The 24,991-nt window shown below is 37.4% G+C and overlaps 2 protein-coding genes across 2 annotated transcripts; one reads left to right on the plus strand and one right to left on the minus strand.

Annotated features, from left to right (window-relative positions):
* Positions 1-3,305: 3,305 nt before the first annotated feature.
* LOC105035463 (uncharacterized) lies at positions 3,306-10,481 on the plus strand. The gene is made up of 6 exons (XM_010911028.4): positions 3,306-3,784; positions 9,293-9,391; positions 9,487-9,595; positions 9,874-9,945; positions 10,079-10,084; positions 10,166-10,481. The coding sequence occupies exons 1-6, from the start codon at positions 3,321-3,323 to the stop codon at positions 10,283-10,285; spliced, it is 870 nt and encodes a 289-aa protein (XP_010909330.2). The 5' UTR covers positions 3,306-3,320; the 3' UTR covers positions 10,286-10,481.
* A 6,120-nt stretch (positions 10,482-16,601) lies between these two features.
* LOC105035461 (GSH-induced LITAF domain protein) lies at positions 16,602-23,937 on the minus strand. The gene is made up of 3 exons (XM_010911027.4): positions 23,548-23,937; positions 16,976-17,102; positions 16,602-16,883 (listed from the first exon to the last, which is right to left on the minus strand). The coding sequence occupies exons 1-3, from the start codon at positions 23,871-23,873 to the stop codon at positions 16,800-16,802; spliced, it is 537 nt and encodes a 178-aa protein (XP_010909329.1). The 5' UTR covers positions 23,874-23,937; the 3' UTR covers positions 16,602-16,799.
* Between the last annotated feature and the right edge of the window lie 1,054 nt (positions 23,938-24,991).

Consider the following 24,991-nt stretch of genomic DNA (forward strand, 5'->3'; position numbering starts at 1 on the left):
TGGAGAGCAATCGGGACCCTCTCAATTTTTTATTTTTTTCCCACAGCGTTGTCCGAAGTTGCTTCATTCGATCGGGCCATCCATCTCCCGCTGGGTCCCAAATTGCTTCATTTGGATGTGGGGCAAGCGGACTCACGATCGATGATGACGATGGTGTCATGCACCTCGAGGCCCTCGGCATGAAGCGGGGTGACGGTCTTGAGGATGGAGGCACCACTAGTGATGAGATATTCAACGATGAGGTAGATCTGTCTGGGGTGGAAGGCACCCTCGATGGCATGGTAGGTGCCAGTAGTGGGGCACAGCAGTAGAGGTGAACGAGGTGGCAGGGGCGGCAGAGATAGAAGTAGTGGTGGGGAGAATGATCGGGGAAGGGGAGGAGATAGGAGCAGTGGTGGGGAGAATGATCGAAGAAGGGGATGCATCGGAGGACAAGGGGGGATGTGTCAGAGGATGAGAGAGTATAAGGAGATGTCGTGGGCTTTGAAAAAAGTGAGAGGGAGTCATGAGTCAGTGGATCGAGACTCGATCTTTTGGGTGAGCGGGTCAAGGGGTTCCACACTCAGCCTATTACCAAAGCGAGAGGATTTTCGATGGTAGCCGTCTTTCTCGCACCAAAAGCAAAAGTTGGAACATGACTAGAATATAGGTGATTAACATCTGGCCATTGATGGGGTCTGATATTTTAGGATCGATGTATGGCAGTGCTAGCTGGGGTGACACGTAGCTTGAGGAGATGATCTGTTTGCTTTGGACTTTTACTAGGAGTTGACCAGGGGAAAAAAAGAAGGGCGCAGGCAATTTAATGTATGATGGCGTAAGTATAGATGCATCCAACTGTAGGTCAAATAATAATACAGTAATTCTTTACCAAAAAAAAATAAGATAGTAATTTATAAAGTATTAACAAGTGGACGATTTTTTAAATAATAAGATAGTAATTCTTTACCAAAAAAAAAAGATAGTAATTTATAAAGTATTAACAAGTGGACGATATTTCATTCCCCATTCATTGAAAAAATTATTTTTTCTATTCTTTAAATCAAGTTGGAGAGCTTGCAAACTATTTCAGACTACTTTAAATTTAAAAGATAATATCTTTTTCTAAGTATTAAAGGAGATAATTTTTTTTATAAAAAAAATTAAAGTTTAGATCTCAAAAATTTCTGATCGGTATTTGACAAGATCATCATCTATCACTATATTTATATATTTTCACTCTATCTCGAGCTCGAAGTTGCTGCTATTATTAGTGAAAGTGGTGGCCGACAGACAAATTGTTGGCTCTACCATTGGGAGAATTGGGAGGTGTGCAAGAAGAGAATCAAAGGAGAAGAGGAAGGAAAGATGAAAATGTTTAAAAATAATTAAAGATAGAAATAATAAGAAATGATGGATTTATGAAGAGACTTCACGGAATTAGAATCGTCGATCTTCATAAGATTTATTTCATAACTTATAATCCATACCATACACATACAATTTTTTATTATTTTAATTATTTTTGAAATATATATGATAGAATAATAAAATAGATAAATAAAATAAAATATTAATGGTCTCTTTTCTATTCCTTTAGGTTTGAAAAAATATTAAAAAAATATTTAATACAAATGAAACAAAAGCCCACATGCTATTAATATGGATGTGATAGAAGCTCATCTATTCATATTTATTCTGAAGTATTTTTGTTTATCTTATAGTCTATATTTACTCTATAGCATTTATATTTATTCATCATTTTGCTGTAGAATTTTAATAAATTTTTATTCTAGAAGTATTTACATTTGGAACTATCAAGTAATTGATTCTCAATAAGTTTTTTAAAATCATAATTTTTTTTTCCTGAACTATGATTTGTTTAGAAGGAATATCCTTTACTACATGTATTATGTTCTAAAAATAATTTATTGAACAAATGTATCACATGAATAGTTTAGATATCCTATGACATTAATTTGTTGATTAAACCTTACATCTTTCAACCCATGAATAATTAATCCTTACCACCATTTTGCCAGAATCTATGCTAATTGTCTAACTAATTTATATTGGTTAGATTAAATGTTATACTGATTAGATTTTTGGATAAAATGATTAACAAGTATTATTCGTTTTGATGTAAATTATTACTTTGAATGCTTAATTTATTTTTCTATCTACTCTAACTAAATTACAAACTAAATTATTATGTTTATAGTTTACTTTATATTGAAATCTATTATTGTGATGACTATTCTCCTACATTTATAAAATTAATAAGTCCGAGTATCACCCGGCCACTAAATTATTATGTTTATAGTTGCCCAATTTGATCTATTTTCATAAACTGACTTCTTTATCCATATCTATCCATTAAAGTATAAGAATTTTTGTCTACTTCTCCCATATTCGGTTGCTGATATGGTACATTGCTCCTAGCGCGTATCGCTCTTGCACACTTTTCACTACATCTAGAGTCCAATATAGCATGTCCAAAAAGTTCAAACATTTTTCTTAGGATTCATGCTTGTAGATGTTACTTTAGTTTTATGGGGGCTATCAACCTACAGCAACTCTCCTCCTTTATCCAAATTTGGGACTGGCCATACAGACCATAAGGAGAGTGACTGGATAATTTTTATACTTGAATTAATATTTTAATTGAAGAACCTAATTAATGAATAATTAACAGGACAAATAATGATCGCTATCTTGACCATAATATAACATTGTTAAGCTAGAGAGGATGTATGTGTAATGACCATTATGATTTTTGGAAGCCATATACGTCATATCTGCTCCAAAATCATTATAATTGTGTTATAAATTTTTTAAAGACATTTGTCATAAACAAAAATATAGAACATAAAATTTTTAGAAATGTAAAATTTAGAAGACAAAAGTATGGAATTACAACATTTCCAACCAAAGAATGAAAAGAAAAATAAGGAAAAATGAAGAAAAATAAAACAAAAAGGAATGTAATTTATCAGGATGTGTGGTTATAAACTTTGGTGTTTTGAGTGAGGCAGAGGACTAATATAGGCCCAACCAGCGAATCAAATGTCCAACCCAACTCAATAATAACCCTAATTATCTACATCTGAACCTGGCCCATCTTCTAGATGTGTTGGTTGGGCTTGGCTATTCAAATTGACTAGAAAAAGTTCAAGCTGGCTTTATTATAAATAGACATGGATCATCTACGAAAAAGAAAAAGAAAAGACATAAATTGATAGTTATATGGCAAAAATTCATGTCGAATTAAATAAAATCACATTTTCCAAAGCCATAACCATCCAAATCAGATAACTTCGGCCCATCCGGGACCAAACCACATGTTGGACAAGGCCAGGTTCACTCAGCCGTTCCCTGGAACCACGGCGATGCCTCTACGTTCTTCTACTTCGGACTGCAACGCGCGTTGCAGTGAAACGTTTAGTGGGTCCCGTCGATCCCAGCCAATCGGCTCTTTCCGTGGCGAACATTTTACGTGGTCGTTGCAAAACGGGCGACGCGACTTCTTATTACGGTCCCCGTTTTCGTTTCTCGCCCGGCTCCCAAATAGAATTCCACGGCCTCTTCCAGATCCGAGCGAAGCTCCGCAAACCCTAGCCATGGCGAACTCGAGATTAGGGTTTCTCCTCTCCCTTCTTATCGTCTCTGTTCTCATCGCTTTGCCGGCGCTCGCGAGCTCCGACGCGCCATTCATGGTGGCCCACAAGAAGGTCAGCCTCTCCCGTCTCAAGAGCGGTGTGGAGCGGGTCTCCGTCTCGATCGACCTCTACAACGAAGGATCTGCGTAAGAGTCCCGAGAAATCTGAGCTCTTAGGTTTTCGTTCTCTCATCTGGTTTCGTTTGTCCTGTTCTGATTATCTGTGTTATTTTTGAATCTGATCGGGTTCGACGCGTGTCGTCTCAAAATCTGATCTGTTTATGAGCGATTACTTTGTCGTTGTTTGGATTTATGACTGTTGCATCTCTGTAGTTTCTTTCTTCTTCTTTTTTTTCTTTTTCTTTTTATAAGGAATCTCTGTAGTTTCTTTTGATTGAGGCATTTGGTCGAATCATTTGGGTGTTGATGCCTTTGGATATATGAACTATTTATATGGGATTTTTATGATAACAGTAGTACTTAGTTCAAGGAGTTGTTTATATAATTATTCTAATCTTGTCCCCTTCTCCTTAAATCATCTGGCCCTGTTATAAACTGCATGCTGGTAGCAAATTTATGATTAAGGTCGAGGAAAATAATACTCGGTGGGAATCTCAGAATGCTTGTTACATCATGTCTATAGAAATAATGGAACTTATCTTCTGTTTATGCTTTTATAAGAGTCAAACGAGAAATGAAATTCAGGAGTCTTTTCCAGCTCACATATAGTTACTATGATGTGACTTGTTATGTTCTTGGTGAATTTTTCTTGCCTAAAGGAAGAATATTTTAGTTGTTAATCCTATTTCTTGTTTCATACATTTTCCATGTTATGATAAATTAACTACGTTGCTTTTGCTGGATAAAACAAATATATAGTTTCTTCAGAGGATCTTGACTTCAATTTTAGAAGATCTCTTTATCATTTCCTATTCCTGTCATATGCTTGGTATAGAGTAAGTTAGTATATATCCTGTTGGGCTTTTCACATGCTTTCCAATCTTAACTTTTTGCAGTTTGGTTGTCATGTATGCAAAATATGAACTTTTTAGTTGTTCAGTTTGTTTACATCTGGGATGATTGAGTTATCTTAGGAAGTCCCAAGAATAATTTGCATATTTTCTTCAAGTCTTTGATGGTCCAGGATTCAAGTTGTCACTGTTCAAATTTAGAGAGCTATAAAATTTAAGTTAGTAAATTTATCTTGTTTGAGTTGAATACTTGGATTGCCTTGGTGGATGTTGTGTAGGGTCCGGACATCCACAAATACTGGTGTAGTTTAAAAATTTAAACTCAATATTTGCTTGGCTACATGCTCAGTGGACTTCAGGTGTATGTTTTGGGATATGAGATTTCTTTCTTATTCATTTTCATCATCTTGTTTTCTTAAATAATTTGTTTTCCCTTCATATTGATTGCAAAAGGACCATCAGAATCTAGGGAGGTTGTATCCAAGTTATGTCTCATATATTCAAAGGTTAACTAGAGAGTAATGCACCCATTGAAATTTGTTCTGTGGTGCTGGTAAAACTACACTAGATGGAATAGGGTTGTTGCATATCTGGCTAAAGCTTGTTTTGTCAAAATGGTGCGATCTATGGTTGGAAGGCATTTGTGCCTGTGAGTATTGTATATGTGTTTGTGTACTTAAGTCTGCTAAATTGAAAGATATCAGGGCCAGGGACTTGTAGATTTAGATTCATGACTCAAGGCCTTGCAAAGAATGGGAAGATATAGGGAGGCTTTTATGAAATTGGGAGCTAACCAGAATTTTGGTCAAGAATGATGAAATGTGGTTAATAAAATTGGAGGCAAGATATGTGGTATAGATATTGGTTTCCATACCGGTTGGTTGGCGATATAGTATGGTACAGTATCATGCCATCTCATTTTGGCATGCATACTGATAAAGAAAAATTAGAGAGGGAGAGAGGGGGGGGGGCTGGGGAGGGAGGGAGAGGGAGCGAGGTTGAGAGGAGGGTTGGAACCCTCCATTCCCCTTTTTTTAATTCCGACCCTCCTCTCTCTCTCTCCCCCCCCCCCCCGGCCTTTGTCCTTCTCCCTTTTTCCTGTTTTGCTAGATTTCTTGAGCATGGTTCCGCCCTTGGTGTGGCTTGGTATGCCACGAACTTGGCAGCTTGGGTTCATATAACATTCCATGATTGGAGGAGCATGGGGTTTGTGGAAAGTCTAATTAGAGACTTCTATAACTACTGCATCTAGATTAGGATTTTCAAATCTGAAATTTCATGTGCACCTCCTCATAGTAGAATCTATCATCTCATTGAGTTAAATAATAATCAATTTGATTACATTTATAGGAGGACCCTCAACAAATTTCAGGCTCCATCTCTAATCGCAAAAGGATGTGCCTCTTCAATTATTTTTATTAAAATACTTTCATTCTTAATTTAGTCTAATAATGACTATATTTCCTTCATGACAAGGTTGATGTGGTCTTCTATTTATTGGAATGTGATTGCAATGCTAGCTTTGAGGAAGCTATGGCCTCTATAATAAAAATTGACACCACATTTACATTCCTGTTGACAAAAATGATCAATGAAATAATCACTGCACATTGTATTTATGACTTATTTGTTGCTTTACTCCATAAGTGAAGCATGAGAATGATTGAAAACTTATTGTCTATGCCCAGTCAGATGGACAGATGGTGACCAGTTAACTTGGGGATTGAATACTTAGTCATGGATGGTGCTTTGGATATATTTTTCTTACTTTTTATTTGTCTGTCTTTTCATGTTGATAATGGGATTATGAACCTTTTCTTTTCAATATACTTCAATGATGCTTTTGCTCAGAATTGTTGTTCTAACAATCAAGAGATTAATTTCAGTAGGAGCTAATATTATGAAAAGCAGCACCAAGTAAAGGCTCCACAAGAAAACGAAAAAAAAAGGAATGTGGCTGTGACCCGTGTTTCTAACCTCTAGTTTCCATCGACCACATGCAAAGTTTGATTTTTCACTTCACTTGGATATAATTGTGATGGAAAATTTCATTATAATTGCTATCTTGAACTTTCTAGAAGACGTCGAAACTGTTAGTGATAAGAGAAGCTTATGTTTGTTATTAATTCATGATACCAGCAAAATCTTCATGAAGGCCATTGGTTGTTCATTTTGTTTTTTTTTTAAGAAAATAGATGTTCCACATCCATTAGGAACCATGTTTCTTAAAGTCCAAAGCATTATTTTTTTTTAAGTTGGAAGAATTTGGAAAAAAAAGGTAAAAATATTGCCCAGGTTTCAGCAAAATACATGAGGCAAACCTTATATATCTCAATATGAACCTTGTGCTTGATGTTCTTGAACTGTTGAGGCATCTCTATGGCTCCTAGGTGTCCATTTTTAAGATAGTAAGTTTTGGAGATGTAGAGAGAGAGAGATTGTATGATATAGAGTTACCAATCCAAGTTATTTCTTTGCCAAATATTACTGTATTCTTTACAATTTGGGATTTATAATTTGACACATGTGTCATGCATGCACATACATGTGCCTCGCTATCCTCCACCCATATTTGCTATTTGTCTCTGCCTCATGTCCAGTGAGTGAAGAATGTGGATGATGAAGATTAAGGATGATAGGCAAGGTATGAGTAATTGCCTGAAAAGAGGCCCTTGGAGCAGAAGAGAAGGGGTAGCAGGCAGCTAGATTTTGGAGGTTTGAGATGGTGCTGGTGCTGTGGCTGATTGAGGGCTGGTGCATTATGTTGGAGTGCTGGCAGTGGAAGGAAACAAGGCCACCATCGAAGAATGAGGAGGGACATGCAAATTGACTGCAGAACAATTTGAACCATGGTTTGTTGTATGGGACGCACAATATCGTATAGATCTTGTACCAATATGCTGTCTTGAATCGTACTGGCACTAGTTATGTTGTCTCGTATCATACCGAACCATATACCAACACTGAAATAGGATGGTATCAGTATGGGATTTGGTACCGAGACGGCAAACCTTGATTTGAACTAAATGTAAAAGAAAAGATACAACATCTAATGCATGTTTGGTTACATCTTTTACTACAGTATTGTAGAGTAGCTGACAAGTTCGTAGGAAATGGGTTCCAATTTCGTTTGTAAGAGCTAAAATAACTCCTCCCTCCTCCATCACTTTTCTCTCTCTCTCTCTCTCTCACCCCCCCATTTGTGTGTACGTGTGTGCATGTGTGTGTGCACGTGCGCGCGTCTATTTCTTGATATTGTTTGTAAGAAGGAAAGGATTATATGTCATTTTGTTATCCACAATCTTGAAGTACCTAGAAACTCACTCTAATAATGACTAATTTCCTTTAAATGTTCTGTTATGTAGATTTTACCATCCTGCCTTGCATATGCCCTGCCTACTTTTTCTTTGTTTTATACATATTCATCATATACCTTACTTGTTCCCTTTTCATTTTGGTTCTTTGTGAATTGCCTATAATTATGCTATATTTGTTTTCTTTTACCTTACTTTTAAAATGAACTTTGGTTTTTCCCCCTTCCTTTTGGTTAATTTAATATATTGTCCTGTCTGTTTTTGTTTATGGTTTATGTGTGTGCGTGTGTGCACGCGCACAGGCGCCTGTCCTAGAAAATATAAGCAAGATGTGAGATGGAAACATTTTGGGCTCTTCCTGTGAGACATCTGCTTTATTTTTTCCATTAATGCTCCATGCTGATGATTGTGTTATGCATGTCTTGCAACTCTGCATTTTAATGTTTGGCATATGGATCTGTTTCAGCCCCATTTGTGTATATATATTTTGGTAATAAAAAAGATGTAAATTGGCTATGTATAGCTGATATTAATTCTTAACAGATCTTGCTATATGTTCTTATTGTGAATGAAATTTCCCTAGGGAAATTATTCACGCTCTTTGTTGATTTTCATGAATTTCTTGAAAGAAAATTGTCTGTTGCATCATACAAAATAAGGAAAAAGTGTGAAGATATCTAATATATAATCCAAGAATTTTATATTGCAAGAACTAACAAAAATATATAATTGTTTAAGTTAAGATCTCTAGCATAAAGTATATATAAAATATAGACAAAAGTACTTCTTGTATTATTCTTTGGTTGTAATCAATTTTTTTTTTTAGGCATTGCTTGAAAGAACATGTGTGGGTATAGTTATCACCAAGAACAGCTTCACGCTTTTCCTAAATCATCTAATCATCAGACATGCTTATTTAGGCAATAACCCAAGCATTGGTAAATATTCACTTGGTGGTAAATGTGTTATATGCTAATAACTTCTGTTTAGGTGGAAAACAACTGTGGCTCTGTTTTCCTTTTTTCCCCCCTAATGGTGATGGAAATTAGTAAAACGTAATGGCATATATGGATGAACATTTTTATTGTTGGACAATGCTGTAGCTCCTGCATGCTAGTTGTTGTGTCATCTTTGGAAATAAAGTAGTTTGAAGCAGACTAGAATTATGTACCAAAAAAAAGGAGCAGACTAGAATGGTATAATTTGTCTATAACTCATTTGTTTGAGACCAGTTGAACCACTGCAGCTGATGGGTACATTCATATTCATTGTTTTATGTCACTAGATAGAATATCATTCACAGTTTGCATTTCTTATATTAATGTCAATAAAGTATTGATAAACCGTTGCTTCTTTGGAAACACTTGCAGGACTGCTTATGATGTGAGCCTTAGCGATGATAGTTGGTCTGACGATATGTTTGCACTTGTCTCTGGAAACATGTCAAGGACATGGGAAAGGCTTGATGCGTGAGTCAACTATAATTTTTACCACTTAGTTCATCATCAAGCCTTCGTTTCTGTTTTTATATTTCTCAAAGAAAATCAATATCTGTTTCTTTCAGTGGTTCCACTGCCTCTCACTTATTTGTTTTGGAGTCTAAAGTCAAGGGCATGTTCCACGGTTCTCCTGCTGTCATTAAATTTCGTGTACCCACAAAGGCTGCCTTGCAGGTTTTATTTCTAATCCTCTAGTTGTAAAAACATTTTCCTGATATTTGAGGCATTATATTTGAGAGTTCATCTTCGAATTTGAAATATTGGAGAGCCATTAGGCATGATCTAAGTTGCCTGGTTTTTGCTTTTTAAGCATCTGCCGGAGAGCTATTTCAGTTATGTTGTCGAGAGTCCATACCCATTTGCTAACTCTAGGTTGCATGCTTGATTTGTTTTTATTATCGTGTTCATTGGCTTGAAGTCATGATTTAATCTCGCTCATTTTCTTGTTTTAGGAGGCTTATTCTACCCCCATTCTGCCATTAGACATTCTTGCTGACAGGCCTCCTGAAAAGAAGTTTGAATGGGTGAGTTAGCCACATGCCGTTACTTGTACCATTTTTATATTATTCTTTACGGGAATTTCTGATGTTTGATGGCAACTTCTATGTGCACACATCCTTCTCAAAACTGGCACCATATGCAACCAAATTTCTTCAGGCAAAGGTAAGCATCCTTCTAAGTGCAATCATTTTATGGTTGTGTATTCATCAAGCATATTTAACTAAAAAACTTTTATGCATACAGAGGCTGGCCGCGAAGTATGGATCACTTGTATCAGTTCTGTTGTTGGTGGCACTGTTCATCTATTTGATTGCAACCCCATCAAAATCCAGCGCTGCAAAAGCAAGCAAGAAGAGACGCTGATTCAAAAATTATGGTCTTCTTGACCAGTTTTGTTTAGAAACTGGAATTTGTAGTCTGAGATAAGATTTTTCATATACTTAAATGTTGTCTTGTTTAATTGCTAGGAGCAGTGGGAAACTACATCGGTTTATTATCGTTGTTCACGTACTTCAGTTGTAGATTACCAACTTAAAAGAATAGAGAGCTTTAACTTAAATATGTTTTGAGCTCAAGTTAAATACAGCAAGCTTTTCATCCAATAGCTTGCCATACAGGGGAAGAGCTGATTCCTTGAAATGAAAGTTGGTTCAGCCGTGTAGAGGTATGATAAAGGTCGTTTGTAATTCTAATTACCTGATCAAAAAGCTTGTGTCGCAATTAAAATTAGGTCATTCAACTTTTTCATGCTTTCCTCCTCTGGGTAAGATGAGCTCGGTGCCATTTCCATTTAATGTCCATTGGATGCTGAATGGTAAAAATGCTGTTCTTAACATTAGGTTGAGGTACCGCTGAAAGCAATTTATTCAGACCTGGGGCCTTGAATCCAGGTGCTGGAGGGTTTGTAAATGTAACAGTTCTGGCATTGACGGTTGGGGCAGTTTTAGTGTCCCCCTGTTTCTACTTGCGAAATTTGGCTGCCAAAAAAAGAGTCAGATTCACTTCAGCCTTGGCCATTTTGCTACAGTTCTCTATAAATTTCATGTCTTTCGCCCTATCAGTTCCTCCTGGGGCAATTTTAGTGTCCCCAGCTTTCTACTTGAGAAATTTGTCTGCCCAGAGTTGTCATGACTCAGGCTAGCATGGATATATAGCGTTTTGACTTGGTGTGAACCACTTAGATTAGAAATTTGCTAGGACTCTTCTTTTGGACGGCAACAAACTATAAGGGCTGGTGGTGGCTGCACGTTTCTTTTTGATTGCATGCATATATCAGAGAAGGGATATCCAATACAAAGACTATGAGAACCTGTTCTCAGACTTCAACAATTGGCGCCCTAGATTTCTTTGATAAAGTGGATACTAGATTGAAAGAAAGCATATCAAGTTATGGATTTCATTGAAGCATATTTAAAGATCGGAAAAAGTAGAGGTCAACAGACTTGCAAGCATGGGCGCAGCAGGTGCAGACATGTTAGAGGTGTGGTGATGAATTTTTTTGCATCATGATACCAAAGGTATCAAACAAGATGCACATCTTGCATAAAAGTACCGTATGAAGGAAATGTACGGACAGAAAAAGAGAGTATTGTACTGGGTCAATATTATTTGCACTTTCCTGGAAACCAACTTTCCTTTATGCCTGCTACCTTGAGTAATCCTTTTAAGATGTAGAGTTCCTTTATGCCTGCTACCTTGAGTAATCCTTTTAAGATGTAGAGTAGGTATGTTGAGGATCAGATGACCCATGTTGCGACATATATCCAGTTTAGGTCTTACAGTAGAACTTTCCGTTAGGAGGTAATAACCAAAAAGGGGGAAAAAAAAAGGATGCTAATGAACGAGAAGCTTACATCAGGGTAATCCCTGTTCTAAATATCACTTTCTTAGGCTGGTGTGAGGGCCCTTCAAAAGGCTAGTGCATTAACATTTAAAGGAAAGAAGCGAGTCAAAACATGCTGGAAGTTAGATACTGAAAGCCCGTGGCAATCATCACTTGAACATGTTGGAGGATTGGTGGTTCAGCCCTTTAGCTTGCTTAGCATTAGTATGCGCAAGAGTAAAGGGACACTAGTATGGTACATTTTATATGTGATGTACAGTTTGAGAGATATAGGGTGCAATAAGGCTGCTTATTTTGAGATGACTTTTCTTCTTACCTTCAAGGATTACTGGGTGGATTTGTAGTAGCGGTGTTAATTTGATTATGTACAATCTAATTTTCCTAAATGCTATCACTGAAAAAGTGTAGCAAAGGAAGAGAAATTGTAAGCCGTTTTACATGCATGTATCTTTAGATGCCATAGCTTTTTAGTTTAAACAATACATGATAGTTTATTTTTCTGTAGGTTATTGCCTGTATGAGAAAAGAAGATATTGTCCATGCTTCATAATACACCATGAAACCCAAAAACCAAAGAATAAAAAGGAAGTAATATCAGCAGAATGACAATTCATTCATTCATAGATGACCAATGAAAACAAAATTCCCACAAAACCAAGCAGCAAGAAGCTTTGAAATAGAATTTAACATCTGCAGGTCCTAGAATAATGTGAAAAATGGCTAATGCAACATGTATGCTTATGACAACCATATCAGTGTCAGCATTCATTTTTATTGAACAATGGAAGAAATTCATGAATCAACATCTAGCAAGAGTCAGGATGTATCTTAGAAGCTTAGAAAAGTTTGCAATAGATTCACAAAAATCAGAACTGTACAGGCTGCAAAAAGTATAAATGTTTAAATGGATTGATCAAACCTTGCCAGCAGGAAGCATAAAAGGAATTTAAAACTCATATACTAAAACCAAAATAACGAAATGATTGGAATCCAGACCTGAAACACTACAAGAAAAGATGGACTAATGAATTACCATCAACAAAACATTTCCAGTGTCTTTCAGGCCAACCCACACTCCTAAAACAAAAAGCTCTCAACGAATGCTCCTTGGGCTTCAAGAATTCCTGGTCATGGCAGATCCATCAGAGCCACAATCTCTTCCCCTACGTTTGATGTCCTCGTTCCTTCTGTCAATACCTTCATGTTCATATGAAGGAATATACTTTTAAATTTAGATACGTCAGGTGAAACTCAACATATAAGCTCAATCCCAATCATATTTTGACTACTGAAAAACAATGACAACCGATGCATGCAAATACGTCTAGAGTGAGTTAACAAAAAAAAAAAAAAAAAAAAGGTCTAGAGTGGTATATAACGCAACATTTGATCTCCAAATTCTTTTTTGAAAAGAAAAATAGGACATACTTTATCAAAATTTCATTTCAGCGAGACTGAAATGAAATGAAAAACCACAGGATGCATAGAACTTAGGGACCCAAAGATCTAAATAAACCCACGGAACCATATGTTATCAAACAAAAAAAACATTTCGTCTCTATAAACCGAACCAATGAATCAGAGAAGTAGCACGAAGAGATCACTGCTTTTGATGAAACAAGCCACAAAGAGGTTTTCCTGAGACAACATAATCCTGTATAAAGCAAGAAATTTCTGACACCTAATGCTGTGAAGCTACAAAGATATTGGGCAGAAATGGGATGTAACAGTTCACATTTCCTCACAAACAAAATATTTAAGTTCCCTCAACAAAGAAGATTCTTGAAAGCCAATGCATGAAGGATGGTTCATTATATCCAGCCAGTTTCTGAAAACGTAAATATTGGGTTTGGCAATGGTTACTAAGATAAACAAGGATCCTCCTCTGCAGCTCCTACTGGTCCTATCGTACCAGCTAAAAGGAACAAAGCTCTCCGGGGCTTGGAACATCTACCTCTGACAGCAAAGGAAAAGAGATACTGTATAAGTAATAATGTATGCATATATGCACCTTCTTTGAACATAATTTCTGAGATGGTATCTCATTATTCAAGCTGGCTTCCTCCCCTTTTGCACGGTGCAATGAATCATGAAGCTATTATGAATACTGATACATCCAGAATACTCTGTCTACTATGGTGCTGACACCCCAACGGCGGCCCTCCACATGTCCCTGTTGAGAGATGCCAAAACAGCCAACAAACCACTGCCACGTGGACTCCCACGACCATATTGAAGGAATTCCACAATCTTCCATCCTCTGCCAACTCCGCTCCTCTACTACTCATACTTGCTGAATTTTTTTTTTTTTTTTTTTGATAAGACTGTACATGTATACTATTCTAGTATGAACACAACCAAGAATATCAAAAAATAAAACATCACGAAAGCCACTTGGTGCGAAGGTTATATCAGTCCAAATCACACCTCCCAAGTACTCCATGACAAAAGAGACAACCCAATCTATTGTGATGTTGGCCTTTCTGTAGATATACCTAGTACATATGATGGAGGCCCCCCTCAGTAAGGTCGCAATGTCCCTCAGAAGTGAGTGAACTATATTCTCTCTATCTCATGTCTAAATCTATCTAACCACCATGGCGAAGTCACCTTCAATGATGAGCCAGTCTACCCCAAGTGCCAACCTCACATAGGCAATACTAGCTCACACGGCCCGTAGTTCCGCTCCCGACCGTAGTGTCTACTAGGCTCCTCCCACCCACCACTAGCGGTCTCAAATTTGGGCCACAAATTATGAATCCTGCTCTTCCCTCGAGCCAGACACACTGCCATCAAAATTGATCTTCAAGAATGTTGGGGGTGGGGGCTCCTAAGAAATGAATATCCGACGAGTCACTCAATAAGCCCAATAGGAGTCCCAGTAGTCCGCCATTCTTAAGGCTGAATCGGACAGTAGTGAGTGAACAAACTCTATCACTTGGGCCAGGGCTCTTTCCACAATAACAACTGCTGATGATCATCTCGACTCGAATACCATATATTCCTAGATAGCCAGATATGATATGCGACATAGGCTGCACGGATCCCATCGAGCCTGGCTGAATCTGAAGCCGAACTCTACCGAAGAAACTTTACAAAGGACTAGGTTAGGGTCGCAGTTAGAGTAGTAGTCACAAGCGGGCTTGTCCGCTGCCAGATATGCTGAATTCATCCCTAAGACTGCAACTGCACAGACTTCTTAGTAATACTCCTGTTTGGTGCTTTTGGACACTGCACAATCCTGAGAGGAAAACATCTCCTTACCAGGAAGGAACTTATCAGAATTAGACTCCATTGGGGGTGGTGTGTGCAAGAAGTTGCAAAAGTTGATTGACTAGCTCACCAGTTTCTATGAGTACCAGAAGATTTCCACCCACCTCTTAATTTAAACTACTACATCCCTTGATCTGCGCTTGGTCATAAACATTTATTCCAAGAAGCTCCACACGTATTAAGAACTGAACTCATAAGTTCTCTATAAACCATGCCCTTGCAATTTTTAACATTAATATCTCTAGAATCAGGTAAAGGCTTGTTTAAACCCATAGTGATTTGCCCTTAAATTGTTTGTTCGTGTAGACTAAGCAGGTTTTTAGTATTCTGCAGTTGATATCATCTTGCTCTAAAGTATTGCAAATGTAACAGCCATATGAAATGGGTGAATTTAAATTAAGATACTCCTTGGTCTTTTGGTAAAACATCTTTATGAACTCTTGCCCTTTTTTGGCCTGGCATGTTTTGCAACAATTTAAGCATAAAGCATTGCATAGATCAGGGTTAGGAGATTGTGTTGGAGCTGTTTGATGAAGCAGGAATGAATGGGGTTTATAAAAGAAAACATAAGGGTGGCAATGCTTAACCATTTATCCGGTTTAACTTTTTTTTTTTTTTTTTTTGTGTTGACACCAGCTACCTTATGAAGCCCGAATATAGATACATCCAAAAGCATTTGACAACATCAGATCATGGAGCAGACATGCATTTCACTTGTTTCAATCCATCATAGACTAAGTTAGATTACTTGTTTCATAAAATGGTCATATCCGAATCTATATTTTTGACCTATTTAATAAATATATCAAATTTGGGCCGACAGATTTTTGATCTACCATGCATCCAATCCAACACATGTTGTCCGACTCAATTGCCCCCCTTAAGAAAAAGGACGAGATGAACTAAGAGATGGGGTATCACTCATGTGCAAGTGATGGTGTGGAGGCTTCACCAAAGCTGAATCTTGATTAGAAACATGGAAAATTCACTGTTCTGTTGACCAAACAGAGCTAGATGTAGTGCAGGAATTAGTCCAATTTCACAGACTCTTGTAATTAAATCTTTGTGTAAGATTGCCAGCCTCCAGTTTGCTACTTTCACAGCTCACTAGCAATGGGTACTAGTTAAATACATGTGATGCGTTGATTTTGTGCATGGAACAATTGAGAGGGAATGTACAGAGATTCTTGGACTATTGGACAGGAATTGGCAAGCAGATGAAAACAGGAAATTTTCACAGGGGAGACTCACCCATCCTGCATCTTCAGCAATGGAAAGGTTCCACAAGAAACGAAAAGGTACATCTGCAACACATAAAGGTGCATGTCTGTCTCCATTTGCGTTAATAATACCTGCGATATAAAGCATCTAGGAACCTAAATGACTCAGTCAAACAGCCAGATGATTTCTACATTTCTCAGATGGCATCCTTAACTACAACCTAGTCAGCTTAAAACAATTTCTACCGAGTGTTTCTTTACTGGATGCCCCCTAAGGACAACTCCTGGATTACAATACCCACAATCAGAACTGGTAGCAATAAATAACTAAATCAAACAACAGTTATAAATGAAGTCCTGGACCAATCCACCAAATTATTCCATGAATGATCACAAAATGTCATCAAAAACCACCATAACACAAGTATAACCTTTCACGTGACACATGTAGAACCTTTGTTATTGTCTAATAGCTAATTTACAGCTCCATACAGGAAAGTTCCAAACTTCAGGCAAGAAAGAAATGCTTCAGGAATTCAGACTATGCAGGCACAGCAAAACTCTTCTCTCTCCAGCGGGGTGCATCCACAACAAGACATGGGTCTGATTTCTCGTACTCAGCAACCTGTGACACTTCAAGATTGTAAGTCGCAATATAGATAATGGCAAGAGCCAATACAGAGGAAAGAATGGTGAAAATATGAGAAATTTTTTAACCTTTTGTCCACAGCTAGGGCAGTAATGATACTTGTGCCAAAGGCAGTCCATGGAGGGGCAAAGGAAGCAAACTCCCAGCATAAATGGCATCATGCAAGCCACAACAGCTGCCAGACTTGGTTTTGATCTGTACCATGGTAAACGAATGTCATGAAACTAAATTTCATTCAGAATAACTCTACCTTGCTGGCGCATTAGAATCAAGGAGATGCCATTGATGAATGAAATGCACTTTTGTGCCGTTAAATAATCTAAACAATATAATGTTTGACCATATGACATCCATCCATCTAAGTTATTAGAACATCAATAGAAGTCTTCAGTCACCACCCAGAATCAAAGACTAGTACTTGAATACAGAGTGAGGGGAAAAAAGAAAGCAACGAACATTTAGGGAAAAAAACATCTAAGGCTTAAGTGTCCTCGCACTAAGATTTTTCACTTAAGCGAGAATGACTTATCTAACAGATAGGCAAGTGAGGGAATAAAAGAAAAGCAAAGACTGCTCAACCAGCCCAAACTTGAGTAAAATCAAATATAGCACCATAATGGCTTGTTTTCCATCAGATCACTTGTAGTGCCATTTGCCACCCTAAGAATATGCAGATAAGTTTTAACATAATAAAATCCAAATTCTCCTAAATAATTAAGTAATTCTTAATAAATGTGAATACTCAATCTTGTTTAGCAAAAAACTTCAAATATTTATCAAAATCCTATAATATGGAGACGGACATGGAATGGTGTTATGGGTACAGGCATAGTTAAAGTCCAAGTAGTATGTTGTAGAACTAATCTACAAAACATGTAAATTACTATGTAGTGTGTAAAAGCTTAAATGAATAATTTCAAATGACTTTTAGCAAATACCTGGGAAGGAATGAAAAAATGCTGAGAACTATTAATACTATTTATCAATACCATTAGCTTTCTTAAAGGGAGCATTACATCATTAACATTATTATAATCATGATCTCCAATAAGATATCACTAGCATAGGCTCCAACCAAGGTCTGCCCAACCATGCTGAACTAGCTAGCTCAAGATGTACCAAATCAGACTGGTCAGGGACCAGCACGATTCTGGCTATTAAAATGGTTTGACCCCTCCCTCTCCTTGCAACTCGATTCCATGCTCTTCTCCCCCCTCGCAACTCGATTCCATGCCCCCCATCCTCATAACTTGATTTCATGCCCTCCTCCCTCATGACTTGATCCCTGTCCCACCCCTCAAAAAAAAAAAAAAAAAAAAAAAAAGGGAACTACTCACATTTAGGTAAGCACTCTCTCTATATCCCCCCCCCCTCCTTCTGTTCCTCTCCCCCTCCCTTTTGGCTTACCATAGGTTGCTACCATGCCAAACAAGTCACTGGCTGCTACCCTCTCAAATACCAGTTCGACAAATCTTGGCTCCAACTGATCATCAAAAATAATAAAATACAATAGAAAACAGCCTCTGCAGTAGCATCAATCCACTGCCAGTTATGTTTGTAGGTATTACTTCTCCTTGACCAGTCATAACCTCAACCTGCAAGTGTGATTCCATCTTTAATGCCAATATTGATCAAATTAAGATGCACCAAAGTTTGGTATATATTTTTTTGCTGCTAATTCTTCCAACCAATGTTATTGTCTACAGCTTAGAGCAAGAAAGGCCTGCCATTAAACCTGGTACTAGGGAAAGAGAGAAGACAGCTTCATATATAAAGCACCAACTAAAAGCGAAAAATTCAGATTGATCCAAAGGTGAGTGTCTTTTTAGTGACATAAATAGTCTCAAGCATGACTCAAATACCACAAGTTCGAATATGAAATTAGACTATAACAATTAAGACACAAGAACCCATTAAATCGTGGACCAAAAACAAGAAGGTAGGATAATAGCTTCATTAATGAAACAGAAAAAACAGACCATGATGTAGAGAGAAAATCAATGAAACTCCCAAAGATGCGATTATTTTAGAAATAGTACAATCCATGCATAAGATCCTAAGTGCCCTCAACTCCCACCCCAGTTGCTAAACCAAAAGCATTGTGAAGCATTCGCAAACATCAATGTCATTGTTCACTGCCAAATTTTCCACAACCGTCTCCATTACTCCTATCATTATTTCATTCAATGCAAGGCTCAATTAGTTGCACTTGAAAGAGCTCACACAACAACCAAGCTAAAAGTGGTTAGCAATTTTTAGGTATCTCAAGAAAAGGGAAAAAATTTTAATGTCCTATTCCGAAATATATCTGGCTAAGTTGCTCGGCTTAATGTGCTATAGAAAAAGAAAAATGTCAAGTGGCAGATCCATCATGATTATTATTCCCTTTGTTAATTTGTGAGATATGTCCAAAATAAAGGTAAAACCCTATTACTAGTCACAGAAAAAAAAAAAAAGCAAAATTTGTCAAATACGTGACAATCACCACAAACCCTTAATATCAAGGTCCTAGGTGGATATGGACCACAAAAGCACCACCTATTTTTTTCCCCTGTTCTACCCAGTTTTCAGCTTTCCATTTACAACAAAATTCATAAACCCACAGATTTCCATTACCTAGAACATCATCATGCTTCAACATTGACACCATCAACTTAATTGTCTTCCTGAACGACTCCATCCAATTCCCCATTATATAAGATTAGTTAAAAATCATAAAAAATTTCAAGCCCTTGCATGTCTGATGGTCCAGAAAAAATGTATAACAGAAGCAGCATTCTTAACTCCAAAAACAAGAACAATTGAGGCTTTCTTCATATGTTGCATAACAAGAATGACACAAAAGACACAGACTGCCTTGCACCTCACCTATATTATAACTTTTCAGTGACTTAGGGCCTGTTTGGCCAAGCTATGAAAATCAGCTTATTTTGAAATCACTTCTTTTCAAATGGAGTTTCAGAAAAAGTGCTGCGAGAGAGAAGCAGTTTGTGTTTGGCAAAATCATTTGATAAGGACTTTTATCAATATTTGAGAAGCAGTTTGTGTTTGGCAAATCTTTCAAAAAAAGTACTTTTGACTGTCAAATTATGAAAAAAGACATGTATTTATGGTAAATAATGGGAGGGTTAGGTGAAAGTAAATAGAGGTAGTTATGGTAAATAATAATTTTGAGTAAGGATATTTTTATCTTGAAAAAATTAATTTTCTGCTTTTGCTTCTGTTTTCAAGGAGAAGCTCCAATTTTCTACTTCCTGCAGCAGAAAAACTGCTTCTGCTATCACTCAAAAGTAGATTATTTTTTAAAATAAGCTTGGCTAAACATCTTATTTTTTCAAAATAATTATTTTTTTGAAAAATAAGCAGCTTCTTCCTCTCCAAAAGCTTAGCCAAATAGGCCCTTAATCACATAGCTGAATGTCATATAACCAGAAATTACACAAGTTTCAATCAAGTCACCTACTATAAAGTGTGATGACTCTGATCATTACTGTCAAATGATTCTTGTGTTAAGAAAGACTGTGAAAATCACCTCTTGATCCTTTGTATATTCTAATTTCATTTTCTGAGTTTTTTTTTTCTGAAAATGATGCATGGAACAAGTCCTTGTTGCCAAACAGCCAGAAGTTGGATATGAATGGGTTTGGTCCTAGATCGTAGAAATCTGCAAGTATAGGTGAAGATATTGAGGTTTCTCCATAATTTATATTCGCTTAGTAAACACATGACACTACCTTGGCCATATAATCAAGCAATTAGAAGGGGCAAGAACCCACAAGTGTCTGAAACTCCAACCACCCTAATATCGAGATGGATCCCCCCAACCAATCACAAATGTTTGAGGTTCTCCCATGCTTCTACATAAGTGGGACAAACACCTGTCTAACACTTTGAAGTGATTGCCAGTGGAATTGCACCTATTGTCAAACATCCAATCCTTCATGTAATCTAAGTCTATGGAAACATGTTTTAACATGTCTCACGTTAAGTATTAACATGCCAATATGCACCAGTCTATACAACATAACATATACTGCAATGGCTAGGTATGACACATCAAAGTGTACAGCCAGGACATGTGTATTGGTCTATTCTGGTCCATATCAGCCCATATCTTTTATCATCGATTTGTGCCAGTTTGACAGAAACCACCTTACTGTGAAAACCCCCTCTGTTTCCTTTTCCTCCTGTTTGACATTGTTTTGACCTCTTTTGAAATGTAACTAGCCCCTAAAGACTTTGAAGGCTCAATCTAGAGATTACATGTTTATGACACAAAATTATTGCTCTACATCAAATCAAAGTCTAGAAATTTCTTTCTACTCTTAACAAGGATGAATCAAGCCAGTAGCAGATAATGGATCATTATTAAAGTAAATTTATTCATTTGTTAATGTGTATCTTGATCAACATAAGCGTATATAGGTGGCTCACTAAGTCTTATAAACCATCATTTAATCATTTAATGTTTATGTCAAAATTTCAGAAAAATTTGTATTTCCAATGTGTTTTGGTGTAGATTAAATGTGCCACAATGGATGCCTTGTTAACAAAGCACATCATTAGTTTATCTAGAGGTGTTTTCCGCAAAGTAAACATAGATACATTAATGGATAGGCATTAAATTACTGAACGTCCTGTTAGCAGCACCTTAAAGCATCAAACACATAAACAGGGGATCACATTATTACTCTTTCCCCCTAAGGTATTTTAAAAGGTATACTATATTGAAGCAATAACAAAATAAATGTATAGGAATGCCAACAAGAAGAAGAATAGACAGATTAACAGGTTGGAACGTATAGTATGCCTTTTCACCATGGTATTATCTTATGATGTATTATTTATTTATCAAGTAGTTTATTGACTTCTCCTAAATATTACTCGTTTTCTTATATACATCACCCAACAAATTGTAAGTTCATAGCAAGTTTTGCATTAAATTTCCCCTCCTTTTTTAGTTTTAAAATGCTTTTTAATATTTTTAATACCTTGCTGCCTAGTGGCTGCACACCCCAAGCCAATGGCATTTTTTGTAATATCATGAACTTCAAGTACATTTCTGTCTCTAGTGCCCAATTATTATTGCTTAATCTTAGGTTGTATGAAAAAAATTATGTTCAGATGATGAAATATTTACACACATATAACCTTTTAGAAATGCTTTAGTAACACAAAACCACATATAAAAATGTTACAAAGTTGAGGAGCAACTTTCCTATAGCTAACTCCTACAGCTTGTAGAGTACCAAACGAAAAGGAGAATTAGAAGAGTTATATATAAACTGCATCGCCTTTCTGTGCGAGGTTATAATGTCACGGTAGCAGTGCTTATCTGTGATAATCGGTAATCCTGTAGTATCAAACATTTTTAATGCCTTTTATTTACAATTCCAAAGCACAATCCCTTAATGCTGAGTTATGCACTGCTATATTTTATAGATTACTTGAGATTCTATGTTTCTCCGAGCAAAATACGTCAATGCATGCAAGATGAAGCAACAACTAGTATCGATCTGGATTGCAGAGGAGTCTTTGATAAGCATACCTAATCCTTGCAAGCCCATACAGTAGACTGGTTACAAAGCTTGCAAGTCCATAACATGAGGACAAACAAAAGAGAACTTCACCGAGTAATAATAGAATTTACAAAGTTCATGATACCAGAATTGACAAAACGTCTTCGCTATAAGGAAGAACATTAACTAAATCAACCTGAAGTGTCAAGAAGCAGATGCAGGTGCGGATGCCAGAGTGGGTGCAGCAAAAAGTAGAAAATTTGTTATAAAGTCTCCAGAATGAAGTGCCATTAGACAGATATCCTCTTTACAAAAAACACAATTTTATTTTCTTTTTTTTTTTTATTTCCTAGTGGGTAGATGGTGACAGAATTCATATAAAACAATCACCAGTAGATGTAATGCATCTTGTCAATCAAAGCAATGCCAGTGGATCTTTTTTATCAATTGCCTATTAGCGATAGATACCTACCAAGTTAGAAAATCTCATTTAATCAAACCTCTTTTAACCATCTATAGAGCAAGCATCAATTGGTATCAGCCAAAATCCAAAATTTATGCTACAATAATAAGATAAAGCAATTTCTCTCACACATTTGAAATCAAACTATAACACCTATCTCAGACGATATAATATATGTTTATCATGATAACATCACTAAGAAAGAAGAACTCCACAATCAAATCCATTACCTATAGATGATAACAGGAGCACAATCTCACTTCAAAAACAAAACCTTTCGCCTTCAAACCCACAATTAACACCCCCAACCAAACCATTCATAAACCTAATTCCCAACAAACCATTCAATTTTTCCCAAAGAATTTTCTAATTAATTAACACCCCAAACTCATATCCGATCACTCCGGTCATTCTTCCCCCAGAATAAACCTCATCAGTAAATAATCAATTAATTGATTAACTAATAACCTAATTTTTCTATTTACTTCCGGTGATCAACCACAAGCAGCGGTACCAATTCTTCAACTATCCCTCAAGATAACGACAAATTCAACAAAAGATTCAAACTTTTCGATCAAATGAAGCCTAATCAATAGAAATCAAGAACCAAAACATCGAATCCGAAAACAAAGCCAAGGGGAGGTGAAAGGCGACATACTTGACGGTTGTGAGGCCGGAGGAGCCGCAGTAGACGCACTGGAAGGGGGCGGGGGTATCCCGAAACATGGTCTGCTGCAGAGGGATCCCCATCGGGTCTCCGTAGATGGCGTTCGGGGGGATCATCCCAGCCTGGTAGGGGTTCTGCCCCACGTAGAACGCCTGCGCCTGCTGCGGCTGCGCCGCCGCGTATCCGTACGGCACACCCTGCTGCTGCGGCGCCGCCGCCGCGTATCCGTAGGGCACTCCCTGCTGTTGCGGCGCCGGCGCCGCGTACCCGTACGGCACCCCCAGCGCTGGCTCCCCTCCCTCTCCTTTTGTCGCCATGATCGCGCTTTCTCTCTCGATCGCCGAGATTTCCGAGGCCGGAGAAGGGCGAGCGGAAAAAAATTTATAGAAGAAGAAAGCGCGTGACAAGGCGGAGTATTCCGCGCACGGAAGAAGGGCGGGCGAGGGTCGTATTTGGTTGGCTACAGAGGACAGTGGAAAGAAAAACTTAAAAGCCAGCAAATATTAAGCAAAGTGGGCTTTAGGAGTCGTGATGGATGATAAAGGTCTGACGCGCATTCTAAAGTACAGGTGTGACGTTTCTGAATCGTCCTACGGAGTGGCTGGTTTTAATTTCCGCTTCCTTGGAATTATACTATTATGCGACTTGGGACCGGCTAAAACTACACACAGGTCGTCAACGGGGCCCACTAATACTGTGCCTTGCGCCGATGTCAGCGGGCCTAGACAATTGTATCCCGCCACGTGGGAGAAGATCTTTCGGGTGCGCATCGGTCCCTCTTGGAATCAGGGATGTAAGCTGGAAGGCGAGGAAGAAGTCCGAACAGGAAGCGTAGCGGACCGGATTGGGTGGAGTGGGGTCCACTTGGAAATATGAATTTATCAGCGGCACAAGACTTCTTGGGGTACCGCTGCCGTCTAGAAGATCCAACAAGGGAAAACGGTCAGCGTTTCGATTAACGGCCGTTAAGTGTCACACACACAAATATATATATATATATATATATATATATGACAACTCCTTCACCACCGCAAATAGGCTCATAGGATGATAAAATTCAAAAATACAGTTCCACGAGAATAAAGAAACCCTAATTGCCAAGACTTTAATATTTTTTTTTTCCTTTTTGGGCGGTTTGGCAAGAGCTTTGGATATTTAGGAATCTTCTTTCTTTTTCTTTTCATGAGCGAAGGTGTTTCTAAAATTACCTGAAAAGCATTAGTCAAACAAGTGGATTTAATAAAAGGTATCTTACGGGAGGAAAAAAAAAAAAATCACCGTTGAAACTTTTTTTGCAATATAGCGGAGAACAAGAAACGACTGTTCATATTTTGAAAATATTATTTTAAAACTATAATAATGTGAAAGATTTTAAAATTTATTATAAATTTAATAATATATGATACTCATATAAAGAGTTAATTAGACTCAGGTC

Source organism: Elaeis guineensis, chromosome 1 (assembly GCF_000442705.2).
Source record: "Elaeis guineensis isolate ETL-2024a chromosome 1, EG11, whole genome shotgun sequence".
Classification (NCBI taxonomy): Eukaryota; Viridiplantae; Streptophyta; class Magnoliopsida; order Arecales; family Arecaceae; genus Elaeis; species Elaeis guineensis.

Excerpts from the sequence above, each read along its gene's own strand:
- LOC105035461 (XM_010911027.4), bottom strand. The coding sequence starts at position 23,873 with ATGGCGACAAAAGGAGAGGGAGGGGAGCCAGCGCTGGGGGTGCCGTAC. Across the intron at positions 17,103-23,547 it reads TCCGGCCTCACAACCGTCAA|ATCAAAACCAAGTCTGGCAG; the intron begins GTATGTCGCCTT and ends ACCATGGTACAG. Across the intron at positions 16,884-16,975 it reads GCCCTAGCTGTGGACAAAAG|GTTGCTGAGTACGAGAAATC; the intron begins GTTAAAAAATTT and ends GAAGTGTCACAG.
- LOC105035463 (XM_010911028.4), top strand. The coding sequence starts at position 3,321 with ATGTTGGACAAGGCCAGGTTCACTCAGCCGTTCCCTGGAACCACGGCG. Across the intron at positions 3,785-9,292 it reads CTCTACAACGAAGGATCTGC|GACTGCTTATGATGTGAGCC; the intron begins GTAAGAGTCCCG and ends AAACACTTGCAG. Across the intron at positions 9,392-9,486 it reads ACATGGGAAAGGCTTGATGC|TGGTTCCACTGCCTCTCACT; the intron begins GTGAGTCAACTA and ends TGTTTCTTTCAG.